At 41.0% G+C, this 16,700-nt stretch overlaps 1 protein-coding gene across 1 annotated transcript; it reads right to left on the bottom strand.

Moving 5' to 3' along the window:
• Positions 1-3,098: 3,098 nt before the first annotated feature.
• LOC139472764 (uncharacterized) lies at positions 3,099-12,725 on the bottom strand. The gene is made up of 6 exons (XM_071255230.1): positions 12,683-12,725; positions 12,212-12,541; positions 11,406-11,582; positions 11,067-11,297; positions 8,378-8,576; positions 3,099-3,213 (listed from the first exon to the last, which is right to left on the bottom strand). The coding sequence occupies exons 1-6, from the start codon at positions 12,723-12,725 to the stop codon at positions 3,099-3,101; spliced, it is 1,095 nt and encodes a 364-aa protein (XP_071111331.1).
• Positions 12,726-16,700: the final 3,975 nt, after the last annotated feature.

Genomic DNA, 16,700 nt, shown 5'->3' with positions numbered 1-16,700 from the left:
AGAAATGGGCTTCACATATTTCACCCACGTAGGAAATCGAACCCGGGCTTTCGGCGTGACGAGCGAACGCTTTGACCACTAGGCTACCCCACCGCCGGCAGAAATAAGACTGAGTCGACGTCTTATGTGACAAACAACACCTTTTAATGTCTCACAGACAATGAACATAAAATTTTAATGTGCATATCAAGATGTAATTGAAAAAAAACGATACAAAATATGACTTAATCTCCCTAATATAAATTTGAATGTATATATATAACATTCAACACGAAACGCGATCTTCACCACAGTGTCTTTATCTATATAAGAAAAAAAGTTTGTAAATAATCATCTAAAAACCTATTGTCAGTTATTTTGTAAAAGTGGCGCACAAAAAGAGACATTCTGATCACATTGTATTTTTATTCATAGACGTATCAAGCAACAGTATAATTCATTACTGATTATGAAACGTTTTTTTTTTAATCATAAAAAATAACATCCAACACAAATAATCACAGTGTTATACAACAAATGAATACTATACCAATATTTACTCTTGACGAGGGGGCACGGGTGGCCCAGTCGTCTTAGGCGCCGCGATTCACTGTGCAGAGTTGCGTCCCTTGAGCACGCTAGAAACCTATGATTGGGGGTCGAATCCATGCGCGTAGGTTTCACCGAAGTAGTAAACATGCATCGCTTAGGGCTCCCCTCCCACATTAAGCTGACACGTCGCGATATAACTGGAATACTGTTAAAAGCGGCGTTAAACCCAACTCACTCACTCACTGCTCTTGACGAGGTCAATATGCAGTCAGGTCATACCACCCAAGGGGGCGGGTCCGAGGGTCCTTGTTTTCGCACAAGACTGTCTTACTTGGCATAACGATCTATACCGAAACGTCGGAGTATTTACGTTGTTATCCATAAATTGTGTCTACCTTGTCAGACGAGTCAATATTCATCACGTGACAGGTCATGTGTCGAGATCAGTGTAAGTCACATGGTTCGGGGTTCTCGGGGTGTTTCGTCACGTGGTACGGATTAACCAATTGAATTCCATGATTCCTAATAGAGGTGTAACAATTTTAAATAGTCATGAAGAGTTTATTATGTTTTGTCAATAATTGTGTGAAACTGACTCACAATAAGAATCACTGTTATCATTAACAGCAAACAGTACACATAACACTATTAGTTAACATTTGTTGCTTATCTGAAGAGTTTGTTTTAGAAAAATTAACATCAAATTTAAACAATCCCCTTTCCTTCATTTGTTCATAACTATGTCAAATTCGTAGTCAAAACAGCATAAACCAATAACAGTAAGACAAAACACACATCACCTATAGTGTATGTAATGGAGAAAAAATTTTTATATATCTATATATGGCAAACATGATTGTGTGATTGTTTTATGTGTTACAGTCAATGTGTCAATATGTCAACAGTCAATATGTAAAAATGACTTGAAATGTTAGTCATTTTACGAAATGACTTCAATATCAGGCTGAATATTTGACAAATTGACTGATTTTACACATTGGTGATGGGAGGGTGTAGTGGGGTTTAACGTCGCGTTAACGATTTGCACTTATTTCGCCACGTGTGTGCAGTTGTGTGGCTGCTTGTACTAGACCTGACAGATGCCGATTTATAGTGCTAGCCCACTGAGATACGCGGCTGAGGATCGAACTGAGATACCATGCCGCAGTTGAACATGAATACCCCACTCAGACACGGTATACTGACTCTGAGCCGACCAGTCCTTGTTTTAGCCCCTTAATGCCGAGCGCCAGACGACAGGGTAACAACAAGTACCATCTTTTAACGTCTTTTGGTATGACGCGGCCGAGGATCGAACTGAGATACCATGCCGCAGTTGAACATGAATACCCCACTCAGACACAGTATACTGACTCTGAGCCGACCAGTCCTTGTTTAAAAGAAGCCCATTAAGGCCAGCCTGGGTAACAACAAGTACCATCTTTTAACGTCTTTGGGTTTGACGCGGCCGAGGATGGAACCCCGGACCTTCCGCTCTCCGGGCGGACGCTCTACCATTAGACCGCGGAGGCGGTCCATTTTACACATTGACTATAAGTATAGAAACCATAATAGAAAAAGTTCTAGACAAGCTCCTTTCAACACAAGCACAGCTGCATAAATAATATATAAAAGCCTTATACATATTTATACATTATGTCCAAGGTATCATTGGGGGCACAGGTGGCCCAGTCGTCTAAGGCGCCGCGATTCGCTGGGAAGAGTTGCGTCCCTTGGGATCGCCAGAAACCTATGATTGTGGGTTCGAATCCCGGTTCGCCCTGATTATGTTTCTAGGTTTGTCAGCACTATACCCGTACTCGTGGGTTTCACCGAAGTGGTAAACGTCTGAGACCTGCATTACTTCGGGCTTTCCTCCCACATAAAGCTGACACGCCGTGATATAACTGGAATGCTGTTAAAAGCGGCGTTAAACTCAACTCACTCACTCACTCACTCCAAGGTCTCATACGGTGACTTACAAACACATATCATGGTCTTACACTAATATCATTTTTGCAGACAAGACATAACATTTTATTCATTACGCAATCGTCCATGCATGCTGGAGGCAAAACGCCCTCATATGACGCATGCCATCCTCGAGTATCCAGGGTATTATCTCTACATTCTTCTGTGATTAATACCCGGCACCATGCACCACCAGCTTCATCTGTTGCAGCAGTAACGTCGCACATATTTTCTCTCAATCATGAGTGCAATTTGATTGGACGGCTATTTTAAGCAATGACTATTTTTAGCATCGCCTATTTCGAGTCAAAACAAAGCGAATGGGTCTAAGGTATTCATCACATACTACTCAAAGGAAGTTAAGGACCACATGATTTTTTCGTATCACTATAGTCAATGTGTCATGCCATTTACTCTCACTCACCGGAGCATTTTTGGAAGGCTATTTTTGGAATCGATGACATCATAGTTCCAGATCTGAATCTGTCCAATCGCCGTTTATGTGTATGTACGTATACACGTGTGTGTATATATATGTGTGTGTGTGTGTGGTGTCTTAAAGACGTGAGACCTGATTTGTTTGTGTGTGGTTTCTATCAAGACGTGAGACCTGCATCCTTGGCTATACCATAGAAAATGGAGGCCTTGTCCTTGAGCAGGTTGTCCGGGCTGTCGAACTCCTTGATCAATCCTTGGTCCAACACAATGATCCTGTAACACAGACACAAGTCATCGTGAGTAACGTGAGAGTTGTTTAATGTCACAGTCACCTGTATTCCGGAATACTTCTCAAAATAAGTTAAAGAACACCTTATTCTTTCATAATTACTTAATCTGTGATTGCATAAGAGGTTAACAATACTCATATGAAAGATCGGTTGTCATTGCATAAAAGACTTACCATAGTAAACGAAAGAATGAGATGTCCTTTAACTCCTGTTGAGTAGCAATACTAGTACATTACCTGAGTGTCGCAGTAAATATATACTGCACTTATATTTATAGAATACTATTTGTTTGATATCAGTTTTTAAAGATTTAGAATAGGTTTAGCACAATTAAGATGCTGCTCTCATAGACTTAGGATCAAAGAAGGCAGACATAGAAACAGAGCCAGAGAATTGAGAATATGTGAGCAATGTGGTTTAAATGTGATTAAAGATGAGTTTCATCTTCTGTAAGTCTGTCCAAAATACGACCATCTAATAAGTAAATATACTGAACTGCCTTTTCATGTACATCCCACTCAACAAAATATATTATCGATCATGTCAACAACTGATAAAGATACTCTAAAAAATCTATCGATGTGCATTTATCATGTTAATAAGAATATGACCTGTTAAACATATCTGCAACCAATCTAGAATACAGTATGGTTGTTGGTTGGTTGGCTGGTTGGTTGTTTGACGCCACACTCAGCAATATTCCAGCTATATGACGGCTGTCTGTAAATAATCGAGCCTGGACCAGACAATCCAGTGATTAATATCACGAGCATCGATCCACACAATTGGGATCAGTGACATGCATCAACAAAGTCAGCGAGCCTGACCACCCGATCCCGTTAGTCGCCTTTTACGACGAGCATAGTCGCCTTTTACTAATTCCTGATTTAATAGAGGTACAGGTAGTCTAATTATACACAATGACACATTATTGTTTGATAATACCCTACCTCTATTACATCGTAGCCAATATCTACCAGGGGGACAGGTGCCATCTATCATCTAGTACTCCCAGATAATTCACAGCAGTGAAGCAGGAATATATATATATGTATATTATTTGATAAACTATTATGGCTAATTCGTTATTTGCCCTTTTGGCATTTATTACGTCACTTCCCGTTCTATGACGTCATACTTGTCATCTGGTGATATTTGCTATACTTGTGATTTCACGAGTTCAATCGTGACGTCATTTCCTGTTCTGTAGTCATTTATGACGTCACTTCTGGTAGGATAATACATGTTGTTATAAAAGCCAACAATATATAACACTATTTCAATTTAAGTATTGTAATGTTCATGACGTCAATTCCGACAGAAGACGTCACGTCCGGTTCCTGTCGGTGACATTTACGTACTAATTACGGCTCTAACGTCGCGTCAGAGATTATTGCACGTATATAGCGACGTGCATGTTCGTGTGTGTTTGTGTGGCTGCTTGTACTAGTCCGGACTGATGCCGATTTATAGTGCTAGCTCATTGAGATACCTTGCCGCAGTTTAACATGAATACCCCACTCAGACACTGTATACTGACTCCGAGCCGACTAGTCCTTGTTTTAGCCCCTTAATGCCGAGCACCAGTCAGGGTAACAACAAGTACCATCTTTTTACGTCTTTTGGTATGATCGAACTCCGGACCTTCCGCTCTACGACTAGACCACGGAAGCGGTCATCAATCACTGGATTGATCATTGGTTATGACGGCGGGCTGTAAATATAAGAATTTGGACCAGACAATCAAGTGACTGACACTATGAACATCGTTCCACGCAATTGGGTTACGATGACGTGCATCAACCAAGTCAGCGAGCCTGACCACCCGATCAGTTAGTCGCCTTTTACGACAAGCATAGTCGCCTTTTACGGCAAGCATGGGTTGCTGAAGACCTATTCTACCCAGGAATCTTCACGGGTCTTCAGTATGGAATAAAACTAACCTTATCCTTACTTCGCTAAGTAAAAAGTTTTTTCATTCATCTCCTCACTATACTTCTGTTTGCATGTTATCTAATTTTGGCACCTATGTGACATCCCCCTGTCAACATACGACAAGAATGGGTTGCTGAAGTCTTATTCTACCCCGGATCTTCACGGGTCCCTGCATATGCTTGAAAAATATCATTTGTACTCATGTTTCACAAATAAGTCGACTGGCCGTAGATTTTATTTCAAATAATCTGTCCTTAAAAATGGCACATTCTTTTGGAGAAACAAAAAAATGTCTTGAAAAGATATTTTGTCTGTGGGCAATGGTCAGCACGGTGCAGTCCTTGAACTCGGTCCGGATCGTCTGCTGAATCAAATCATCTGTCTCTGTCCAACACTGCAGTCGACAGCAATGTTACTTAGCATCAAAACAAATAAAGAAGACAGCAATGTTACTTAGCATTAAAACAAATAAAGCTGTGAAGCAATCCTTAAATAAAATAATAGTTGTATAAATAAATTCATATTTGCCAGATTGCTCTATGCTGGATTGATCAGACAAATAAAGAGACAGCTTCAAGAGGCTTAAAACGGAAGCTTCTACATTCTAAATACCAACTGACCAAACGCATAATGTCTGGCCCCTACGAACACTTGGGAAAGGAAAGAGCTGCACAAGTGAATCAATTTAAATGTTCCTGAAGTTATAAAAAACATATTTCACTTTGAACAGAAATAGAGAATACTACACTCATTCTCGTTAGATACGCTTTCGCTCGGTCAGATACCATAGAAAGTTCACGAGTTTCGTAAAAATGGTATCTAACGAGCATGAGTGTGGTATTTTATTTATTACCACGTTAAATATTTATTTAAGTGTAAATACATAACAACTTTCGTTCGTTGGCAGACCAAACTGAAACCGGTTGCAAAATCTGGTTGCGCATGAATATTGATATATGCCCAAATATGAGCATTGTTGACATTTCTATGCATACGCATTAACAACATACGCCTGCAGTTGTGTTTGCAAACAAAACAACACCGACGCTCAAGATCCTTTTGGAAGACATTCTTCAACTTATGGTAACTCCATGTTGTTAGTGAGAAGGACACCTATATGAAAATTTGAAAAGTCACAGTAGCGCCGTGCTTTAAATATCGGACCAACAGTCAGTCACTCGCACTACCGGTGTCAAGTCTGTGCAATCAAAATGGTTCGGTTTCCTTGATCTATCAGCTGAATTTATATCATTTTCGTACCATTTTGGAAGAGGGAAATCAGAGAGTTCGCCAAAGACGTGAAAATCAACAAACTCAAGTCTGCTTGCATGTCATTGACAGCTTCAAACGATCGAAGGGCAAGGTCACCACCGGAATAAGAAAAGACAACCGTGATCTAGGCCAACTCACAGCGCGAGAGATAGGGAATGTTATTGTTCACATTTGGGATGTTTGAGGCCACAAAATCAGAAGTCAGGCACACTTCCACGGAGTTTTCGACTGATTTGTATCAGAACTGTTCACTTTTAGTGATCTTGACGTGCAGTCGTGTACGTTCATTCATGAACAACACCTCCCGTAACGCGCCACAAAATACGCTTCTTGAAAAGGGGACACTGATGGCACAACCGGATCATCCCAAGTAAGTCTAGATATCTGTCCAGATAGTTTAAACAGATTTCATTTCACCACGCTTATCCTTTTACGTTAAATCAAATTGAAAGTGGTCGGGTGCGTCACGCTCATGGGGGACCCTCGCTCTATTGATCGGTAGTCGTACATTGTAAATGGATATAGCTCGATTATATGATGTCTGTAGAAGCTCTATGCATAACTTATATATAATGCAAACCGAATTTGATGCGTGTGACTATTTTGTTTGGTTTAATAAAGTGTTTAATTAATTAGATGTTGTACCCATTCATTCTCCCAGGTATTACCTTCACGTGTCTTTTTTCTACGAACAACAAATATGACGACCACAGCGATGGCGACGATCAGGACAGAAGAGACAGCCGACGCAAGGACGATGGAAACGACGGCAGCTCCAGTGACCTCTCGTGCTGGATTTTTCAAAATGCAATACTTGCAGTTTATTGTTTCTAATCATGTTTACCTTTAAAAGAGAACCTGGTGCCTGCGTGCTTTGCGTGCTTGACCGGAACAGAGCGATTTCGTATCTGCTTTTGTTGGTTTGTTGGTTTCTTGTTTTACGTCGCCAATATATGATGGCGGTCTGTCAATAATCTGGACCAGACAATCCAGCCTATCTGCTTTTGTCTGGATTGGTGTTGTATTTTTCCTTGTAATGATTCTTTTGTATTGAAGGGTGGTTCGGTAGCTTAGTGGTTAAAGCGTTCGCTCGTCACGCGGAAGACCAGGGTTCGATTCCCGACGTAGGTACAATGTGTGAAGCCCATTTCTGGTGTCCCCCGCCGTGATATCTCTGGAATATTGCTAAACGCGGCGTAAAAACATACTCACTCACTCACTCTTGTATTGAATCTGATACATAACATACGAAATAAAATGACACTTGCAAGAGTCATCTGCAATAAAATTTTCATGTGTCACTTCGTAATTTAAATATTTCATTGATAACACACTCATCTCAATAAATACACTGAACATTCACAACTACAGCGTCACTGTCTACGTCAGCCCTTTGTAGAATAGGTCTTCACCAACACGTACTTGCCGTTAAGGGCGACTATGCTTGTCGTACGAGGCGTCTCAAGGAATTTCGTGGTCAGACTCACTGGCTTTGTTGATGCATGTCATTGTATCCCAATTGCGTGGATCGATGTTCATAATGTCAATCTCTGCATTGTCTGGTCCAGACTCGATTATCTACAGACCGCCGTCATACAGCTGGAATATTGCTGAGTGCGGCGTTTAACAACAAACAAACAAACATCATATGACATTACATATTACATATTAACAACAAACCAACAAAGCAAGATATCAGTTCTACAGGAGTTCACACAACGTTCGGCGATATCAGCGTTCTTAACTGTGCAGATGAAGATGTAATTATGCGGAATTTTGATACAAGTTTTATAAAATGTTTTGAGTCATGGTAACAGTTTGTTGTCTCGAATTATGTAGAAAGTAAACAGTGGGTTACCGTCTTCAAAACAGATCTCTTTTAATTTGATTTTGAATTAACAGAAACGGTTTTGACATTTGAAGATTCTTAAAGTGGCTGCCCAAACATAGATCTGTCTACAGCTGGTATATACAACACAGCCTCCCTCTGTCCCGTGATCACCCTCTGTCTGGATGTGTCCCACCAGGTCACAGTGCAGGCGGGGTTACAGTCAGCAGAACATGTCACTGTGATAGGTTTCCCTTCTTCTGCCTTTAGCCTGTCACTTGCGCCGTTAAACTGTATCTGGTCAGGTCCATCTGGAATGTATGATGGTTATGGTCATTTAGCCTACATTATGTGAATATTATGATAAACATGTGCGGTCTGTTTTTTGGACCATATGTGTTAATACAGTGATATACACGTGCAGTTTGTTAATATACCACAGGTGCACGTGCGGATACTGTGATATACACGTGCAGTGTGTGTTTGTACCATAAATTTGAATACTGTGATATACACTTGTTTTTTTGTTTTTGTACCTTATGCGTGAACACTGTGATATACACATGTGTAGTGAGGGGTAGGATGGGGAAAGGAGGGATGAAACGTAGAGGTACAGTGAGAGAGGGTAAACTCTAACATCATTTTAAGTCAGTGTTCCTAGTTTATAGGGATATCTGATAATAAAATAATGAGGTTGTACGCAGTTTAACAGTATCAATAATGACATTGACCTTCACAGGAGACCAAAATCTTGTACCAAAACAAAATCGACATACATGTGTTAGTGCTGAGGTAAACATTGGAAGCAATGTTTTTTAAAGTGTCATGAAATTTGGTATACGTTTAGTCGCAAATGGTTCACATATGTTCCGTTTTTCGCACTATTATAACCTTGTTCTTAGCTTTGTGTTTTACCATGTCAAAACTCATCTACAAATGTATATTTTGGCTCTGTCGTAAACAGACTGAGAAATATGTATTTTTCTTCTTGTGATGACATAACATTTCCTGCAATCTATATAATTTGGTGTTTGCATATTTTGCTGTGTATATATGCTGAAAATATATGAACATCAATGCTGACAGTTAAGTTTCACCCTGCGTTGATATTTAAAACCCTAGACAACATATCAAGGTGAACTACATGCATATCTGACATACCCTCTGACACGGTAAGGCCTACGCAGCTGAAACTTTGCACGGCTGATTTTGGCTATGTTGTCTATTATTCCGACACGACCCGCCGACATAAACTAATGTCCAAAAGAAACCATACAACACATTTTTCTAAATATTTTTTTATGAAGAGTTAATTTTCGTCTGAAAAGGTACTTTTACGTATCCTACGTTCCAAACCAAACGTATTCGGTCGATAAAACCGGGAACATTTGATCAATTGAGAACAAAGCGTGCAATTTGTCCAAATGACGTTCAGTCCCGTAACACGAAATGCACGTGCATATCTTCTGTATAAAACTGCTGACCCGACACGTTGGGATCACAGCAACAAAAAGCACACAAAAGAAATGCCACGTTTGACAGCGATTAGAAGAGAGAGAGCCGTAGGAATGCTCCAACAGGGAGCTACGCACCGCGACGTCGCCAGAAGGTTAGGATGCGCGCGCATAACCGTCACCAGGTTAATGTAGCGGTTGCGTCAAACAAGTCGGACAGCAGACAGGCCGAGAAGCGGGAGACCCCGGGTGACCACGCCTATTGAAGACCGCCACATCCTGGTACCTTACCTTCGGAACCGCTTCGTAACGGCGACGTTAACGGCACGATCGGCACTGGGACACGTGATAAGTCGACAAACCGTGTACAGGAGACTGCGGGCACATGGTATCCGAGCACGTCGCCCCTACAGCGGAGCGTTCCTGAAACCTCAATACCGACTCAACAGACGGATATGGGCCAGGCGACTTCGAGGGGGGCAACGGTGGAACTGGGCACGTGTCATGTTTTCTGACGAAAGCAGATTTTGCATCTTCAGGAACGACGGCCGGCAGCGTGTGTACCGAAGAGTAGGTGAACGTTTGGCACCGAACTGCATCCATCAAGTCAGGCCATATGGAGGCGGAGGTTTAATGGTTTGGGTGGAATCTGCGGTGACGTCAAAACGAGACTCGTCGTTATTCGAGGAAACCTGAATGCGCAGCGTTATCGTGATGACATCTTACAACCAGTTGTGGTGCCATTCATCCAACAACAGCCTAATGGTATCATTTTCCAGCACGATAATGCGAGGCCTCACACGGCAAGGCTGACCCAAAACTTCCTAGCAAACGCCAACATTCACGTTTTACCATGGCCGGCATGTTCACCGGACATGAAGCCAATAGAACACATGTGGGACATTCTCGGCCGCAAAGTCAGGAATCGCCCTGTGCCTCCAGTTAACCTCCAGGAATTGGGACAATGCCTCCTCCTGAATGGCAACGCATGTTCCCCCCCCCCCCCACCCTCCCCACCTCCCGCGTCTTAACATGTCTGTCCTCATGATTGTAAAGGATTGATTACAATTAATTTTTGTACACATACTGGGAAAACATTACTCACAAGTCATATACCAATTTGAAATGTCTGTATCGTTTAGTTTTTTTGTAATGTCCTTTCAAACACGTGGTATCGTTTCTTTTGGACATTAGTTTACTTTGACAATAATAATTCAAAACATAAAGGTTATTAATAGACAATACTTCAGCAATGCAGTTGTTAAAAAACTAGCGATCAGAACAACAGTTGCAAAACACAAAACATATTCCGTTGTTATACCCCAAACAAGGTAAGTTCTTACTCACAGCGAACCTCCAGTACATGTCCGTGACTCCAGTCAGACTCCAGACCCTCCTCCACAGCCTGGAAGGTGTAGATGTCTCCCTGGTTCTCTCTGCTGATGTGGGTTATTGTCAGGATATATCCGCCTGTGTGAGACCCGTCACCAGATTCCAGCAGAGTCCTGTTCCTCCTCCCGGTGTAGATGTCTCCCTGGTTCTCTCTGCTGATGTGGGTTATTGTCAGGACATCTCCACCTGTGTGAGGCCTATCACCAGATTCCAGCAGAGTCCTGTTCCTCCTCCAGGTGTAGATGTCTCCCCGGTTCTCTCTGCTGATGTGGGTTATTGTCAGGACATCTCCACCTGTATGAGGCCCGTCACCAGATTCCAGCAGAGTCCTGTTCCTCCTCCAGGTGTAGGTCATGTTCAGTTGGGGATGGTCCGGGGGCAGACTCCGGGAGGAGGAGGAGCACGTCAGAGTTACATTCTCAGCTGATATAGCTGAGATAGGTCCTGTGACGCTAGCTGTGGTCGGCTTCCCTGTTAAAAATAGTTATATTTAACACATTTAAACCACAACAGTATTGTGTTGTTTTTTTATTTCAAGGTAAATGGAGTTCGAATTAACGATGTGTTACATGATGTCTCGACCATTATAGTACTGATAAACTTGTCATCTCTATATCTTATCACCAACGACCCAGATCATATCAGTATTCCATCGTTGTAACTTAACGCAAATTATATTGTCAAGTTTCAGTTAATCTTTCCGATAAGGGAAAGCAATATGTTTTCAGTTCTTTTCTTTATTTAATGTGTTATGCTTTGGAATTTATTTTTAGTCGGTGGCAGGAGGTTTTGAAATCTTAAAATTACAAATGAAAGTAATAATTCCCATGGCACATTCCCGTGACGAGGCACAAGTGATGAATCTGACGAGCATGAGCTGCCTTGCGAAATACTTGAACCCACCTGACCAAAGGTGTATGAAACATTAAAAAGTAATACACCACTCCTATCCATATTGTCCTTACGGTTTTTCTCCCTCCACGACTCTAAGGGTCTGCTATCATGATTACTTTCTGATATTGTTTATTTATTACGGCGATGCAGCTTAATGCACTTTCATTTCTTGGAATATCCTCCTGTTAATCACACGTAATACTTACGTGATACAACGAGGACCTGTCTACACCCAGGTACCGTCTGACAGTAGTAAGTACCAGCATCCTGTACAGTAACATTGTAGATGGTAAACCTCAGCTGTCCGGTCTGCGATAGTGAGTCCTCCTCTGTGTATCTGAACCTGGTCGTGTAGCTGGTGTGACTGCTGTTGAGTACCTCTACACGGTGTGTCGGAGCCAACACCAATAACAGTTTTACACCATTCCTCCCTACGAAATATGAGGTACTGATATTAGCTGGGTTCATGGTTATGTTAACATAGTAGCCAACCCGTGTGACAGTGTGTCGGTAGTAAGCTGTCATGGAGGCCAGACCTGCATATAAATCAAATAATATGATTAAACTAATGCTTATTAACATTTGATAGAAATAGTAAATGTTTTATTAACGCAAATTATGAATTTAAGCACAGCTCAATATAATGCCAAGTTCTGTATACGCAGACCGATACATACCACACACATATATCCCTCCAGACACCACGAAAAACAGAAACATAGTCACCAGCGTGTTGAGATAATACTGAGTTGATACAATTTGTAATTTGACTGTAAAGCTTAAACAAATTAGTTTCGCTCGATGATATTTCCGTGTAAAAGAAGGTCACTTCCCCTTGTACGTGAAGTTGTGAAAATATATTACTGTCTGGATACCCTACATATCTCTGTGGTTATGTACCCCGTGGAGACCCGGGTAAGAATTAATTATAAACACTTTGCTGTTCGTTTTGAGAAACTCACTTACTTGACTGATTGATGCCACTGATCGAGGCTCGTGCTATCAACCACTGGTTTGCCGCACCAAGACTTGATTGTTAACAGGCAGCCATCATGAGTCTGGAATACTGGCGACTGTGAGGTGAAACAGCAAACTCAAAAACAGGCAGAGTGCCGTAGTAATGAGTGTTTATATCATTTCACCAGTATACAGTATACCACGTGTCGCGTGCGGTCACGACGCTCTGAAAGTAGTTTATGAATCATCTTTTAGGCAATAAAGATAAACGACAAAGGTATATCTGGTTGGACATCTTAGTGATTTAACGATGGAGTAACGTCTTATCAGTTAACAGTTCAAACAAATCGTAATCTTAATTCCCTGTTGACTACAACCCAGTCTAAGCACAAGTGCGTAGTAGACTTAACAACGGTGCTTACGCAGCCGATAGTGAGCACCAGTTTGGCTTCTAAAGTTCTATTTAGATGGATGATGGGTATGGTTTTACGCCGCTTTAAGATATATTCCAGCAATATCACGGCGGGGGACACCAGAAATGGGCTTCACACATTGTACCCATGTCGGGAATCGAACCCTGGTCTTAGGCTTGACGAGCGAACGCATTAACCACTAGGCCACCCGACCGCCCGTTCTAATAAGAGGTCACAAAGTGCACCTACAGAAATTGTTTCACTATGATGTAGTTTATCGTGAAGATAACGTTCAACCTCACATTCTGTGTATAATGTTTAAGAAAATAAACTTTCAGCGAACTTTCAGCGCTCTTCAGACAGTTTTGAAAAGAATTTTGTTTCAAGCTTTGCCGTTTTCTGATATGTAACTTGTAATTTGTGAATTGTGTTGAAATAGTCCCAGAGTGTAGGCTCAATCATAACCCTTCGAAATCGGTTACAATGAACCATGTAAACTGTACATGTTCGTTCCGCGAAATTTATAATCAGCTGCATTTACATATTTTTATAGTTTATTGTCTAAACTACTTTCAGTACAAATTACAAATTAAAATCAGATCTTAGTTCTTGCTACCGCTAAACAAAGATCTGAAGACATCCCATTAGGGGTCACGTCAGAACGACCTTTCATCCGACCAATCAGAGCGTCGCTTACCTGATCATAAAAGTGACAGTCGGAATGTGATTTCTTATCTTGCAGCCTCGAAAACGTTAAAACGGGGTATTCCGAACGATAGTCACGGGCTTAACGACTGAATCTATACAATCTAGACCATATATTAGTCATTCTAGAATGTTCTTTTGTTCAGTTTCAAATTTCTAAGTGAGAATTTGTCAAAATATATTTCGAAGCGTAGTCGCCAATTTGAAATTAGTGCCGTAAAGCACAAGAAAGCTGCCTTCTGATTGGCTAATGTCGACTTCTTGTCAGTAATTCGATTCGTCGGTCAGATTTTGCCAAAGGTCGGTCTGACGTGAGCCGTAATGGGATGTCCTCAGATCTTTGTTTAGCGGCAGCGAGAACTAAGATCTGATTTTAATGAGATTGAGTGCTGCTTTATTGAGTTTCAGCTACATCAAGTCGTATATGCTTTATATTGGAGTAAATGTGAACATATACATCATGATTACAGGATTTATGCATGCATAAGGGACGCAACTCTTCAAAGCAAGTTGAGGTGCCTTTTACAACACCTTCTCTTCATCTTCCGAGTATTTCTTTCTCTTCATCTCTCGCCGTCCATTTCCTAAGATCTTCCTGTCATCTCTTGTCCTTCAGCTTCCATCGTTTTAAGTAATGTCACAAATGTAATACCGTTCCAAGTTTCATTATTTCAGTGTGAAAACTATATTAATTATATCATAAAAGACAAGGTTTTCATCTCTCGCCGTCCCTTTCCTAACATCTTCCTGTCAACTCTTTTCCTTCAGCTTCCATCGTTTTTAGAATGACACAAATGTAATACCGTACCAAGTTTCATTATTTCAGTGTGAAAACTATATTAATTATATCATAAAAGACAAGGTTTTCATCTCTCGCCGTCCCTTTCCTAACATCTTCCTGTCATCTCTTTTCCTTCAGCTTCCATCGTTTTTAGAATGACACAAATGTAATACCGTACCAAGTTTCATTATTTCAGTGTGAAAACTATATTAATTATATCATAAAAGACAAGGTTTTCATCTCTCGCCGTCCATTTCCTAAGATCTTCCTGTCATCTCTTGTCCTTCAGCTTCCATCGTTTTAAGTTATGACACAAATGTAATACCGTACCAAGTTTCATTATTTCAGTGTGAAAACTATATTAATTATATCATAAAAGACAAGGTTTTCATCTCTCGCCGTCCATTTCCTAAGATCTTCCTGTCATCTCTTGTCCTTCAGCTTCCATCGTTTTAAGTTATGACACAAATGTAATACCGTACCAAGTTTCATTATTTCAGTGTGAAAACTATATTAATTATATCATAAAAGACAAGGTTTTATGAAACAAATTAAACTATTTATATAGAACGGATTTATTCATCCAAACTTTCACTTTTTGATATCAGTTCAAATAATCGGTCAGTCAGTATATGTTGCAATTTGATAATAGCTGTCAGAAACAGCAGCACATTTAACATTGTAAAGGGGATTACTTTGTAAACATGAGGATATGTTTAAGTATGCTTTATACACAATAAGAAGACTGAATGTGAACACTCCCATGACAGTGGGGCCGGGTAAGGAGTTGGAAACCGGGTTAGAATTAAGCTCCCAGACCCTCTGTTTATTGCTTGTCGTAAATGACTCGTGATTGTCATCATGCATCGAGGACGTGGATTATTGTTCACGCTCCCTGCCACTAGGTCGACGTGATATTGCTGGATTCATGATATCTGCAACGCACACTCTTAATGATATATTCTACGTATAAACGTCTGCCACGGCTCTCACTGGTTGGGGTACAGGTAACCGTGTTTCGATTAAATTATTGTTTCAAGAATAGAGAGCATCCTATGCTTGTCCTAAGAAGCCACTAAGTGGATCAAGCAGTTATGCTCTGTGACTTGGTTGACCAGTCGCTGCTCATATCAGTCGCTGGGTTGTCTGGACTACACCCGAGCATATACAGGCCGCCATCATGTACGAAGCTGGAATATTGCTGAGTGCGGCGTTAAGCAAACAAACATGATTACATCCCATTTTTGTCTTGCTCACCTCTCTGTCTCCACGATACCCAACAAGTAGCATTCAATAAGCTTATGGTTGAACATCACTTGACACATGTCTTGAATGTGACGCCCTTCAACACTGTGAAGTATATTGTAGTCATCTCTACAACCTGTTTGCTCGTGTGTGTTCCCCTAATTCGTAAGGGGCGGTCGGGTAGCCTAGTGGTTAAAGCGATCGCTCGGCACGCTCGTTCGATTCCCGATATGGGTACAAAGTGTGAACCCCATTTCTGGGGTCCCCCGCTGTGACATTGCTGGAATATTGCTAAAAGCGGCGTAAAACCATACTCTCTCACTCCCCTTATTCGTAAATCGATGAAACTGATATTAAACTAGAAAGTTTAACTTATTACAATTTATTCATATCCTTGTTTGACTAATACGTGTCATGTAATCATTTGGAACTAATTTAGTATTCCTGTATTTTCTATGCACAAATTACTTCCAAGAATTCTTATCCTGAAGGTCGGTGGTTGATCCCTGGCCGCATCATGCACAAGACCAAGGAGCGTCCATTTCAATTTGGAATGAACTTTGGATTGCTTTGGAAAGATCGCTCATTCCAACA

The sequence above is a fragment of the Haliotis cracherodii genome, unplaced genomic scaffold (genome assembly GCF_022045235.1).
Source record: "Haliotis cracherodii isolate W230 unplaced genomic scaffold, xgHalCrac1.p SCAF_25, whole genome shotgun sequence".
NCBI lineage: Eukaryota > Metazoa > Mollusca > Gastropoda > Lepetellida > Haliotidae > Haliotis > Haliotis cracherodii.
The sequence above is the reverse complement of the archived record's forward strand: the minus strand, read 5'-3'. Positions and strand labels throughout refer to the sequence as shown.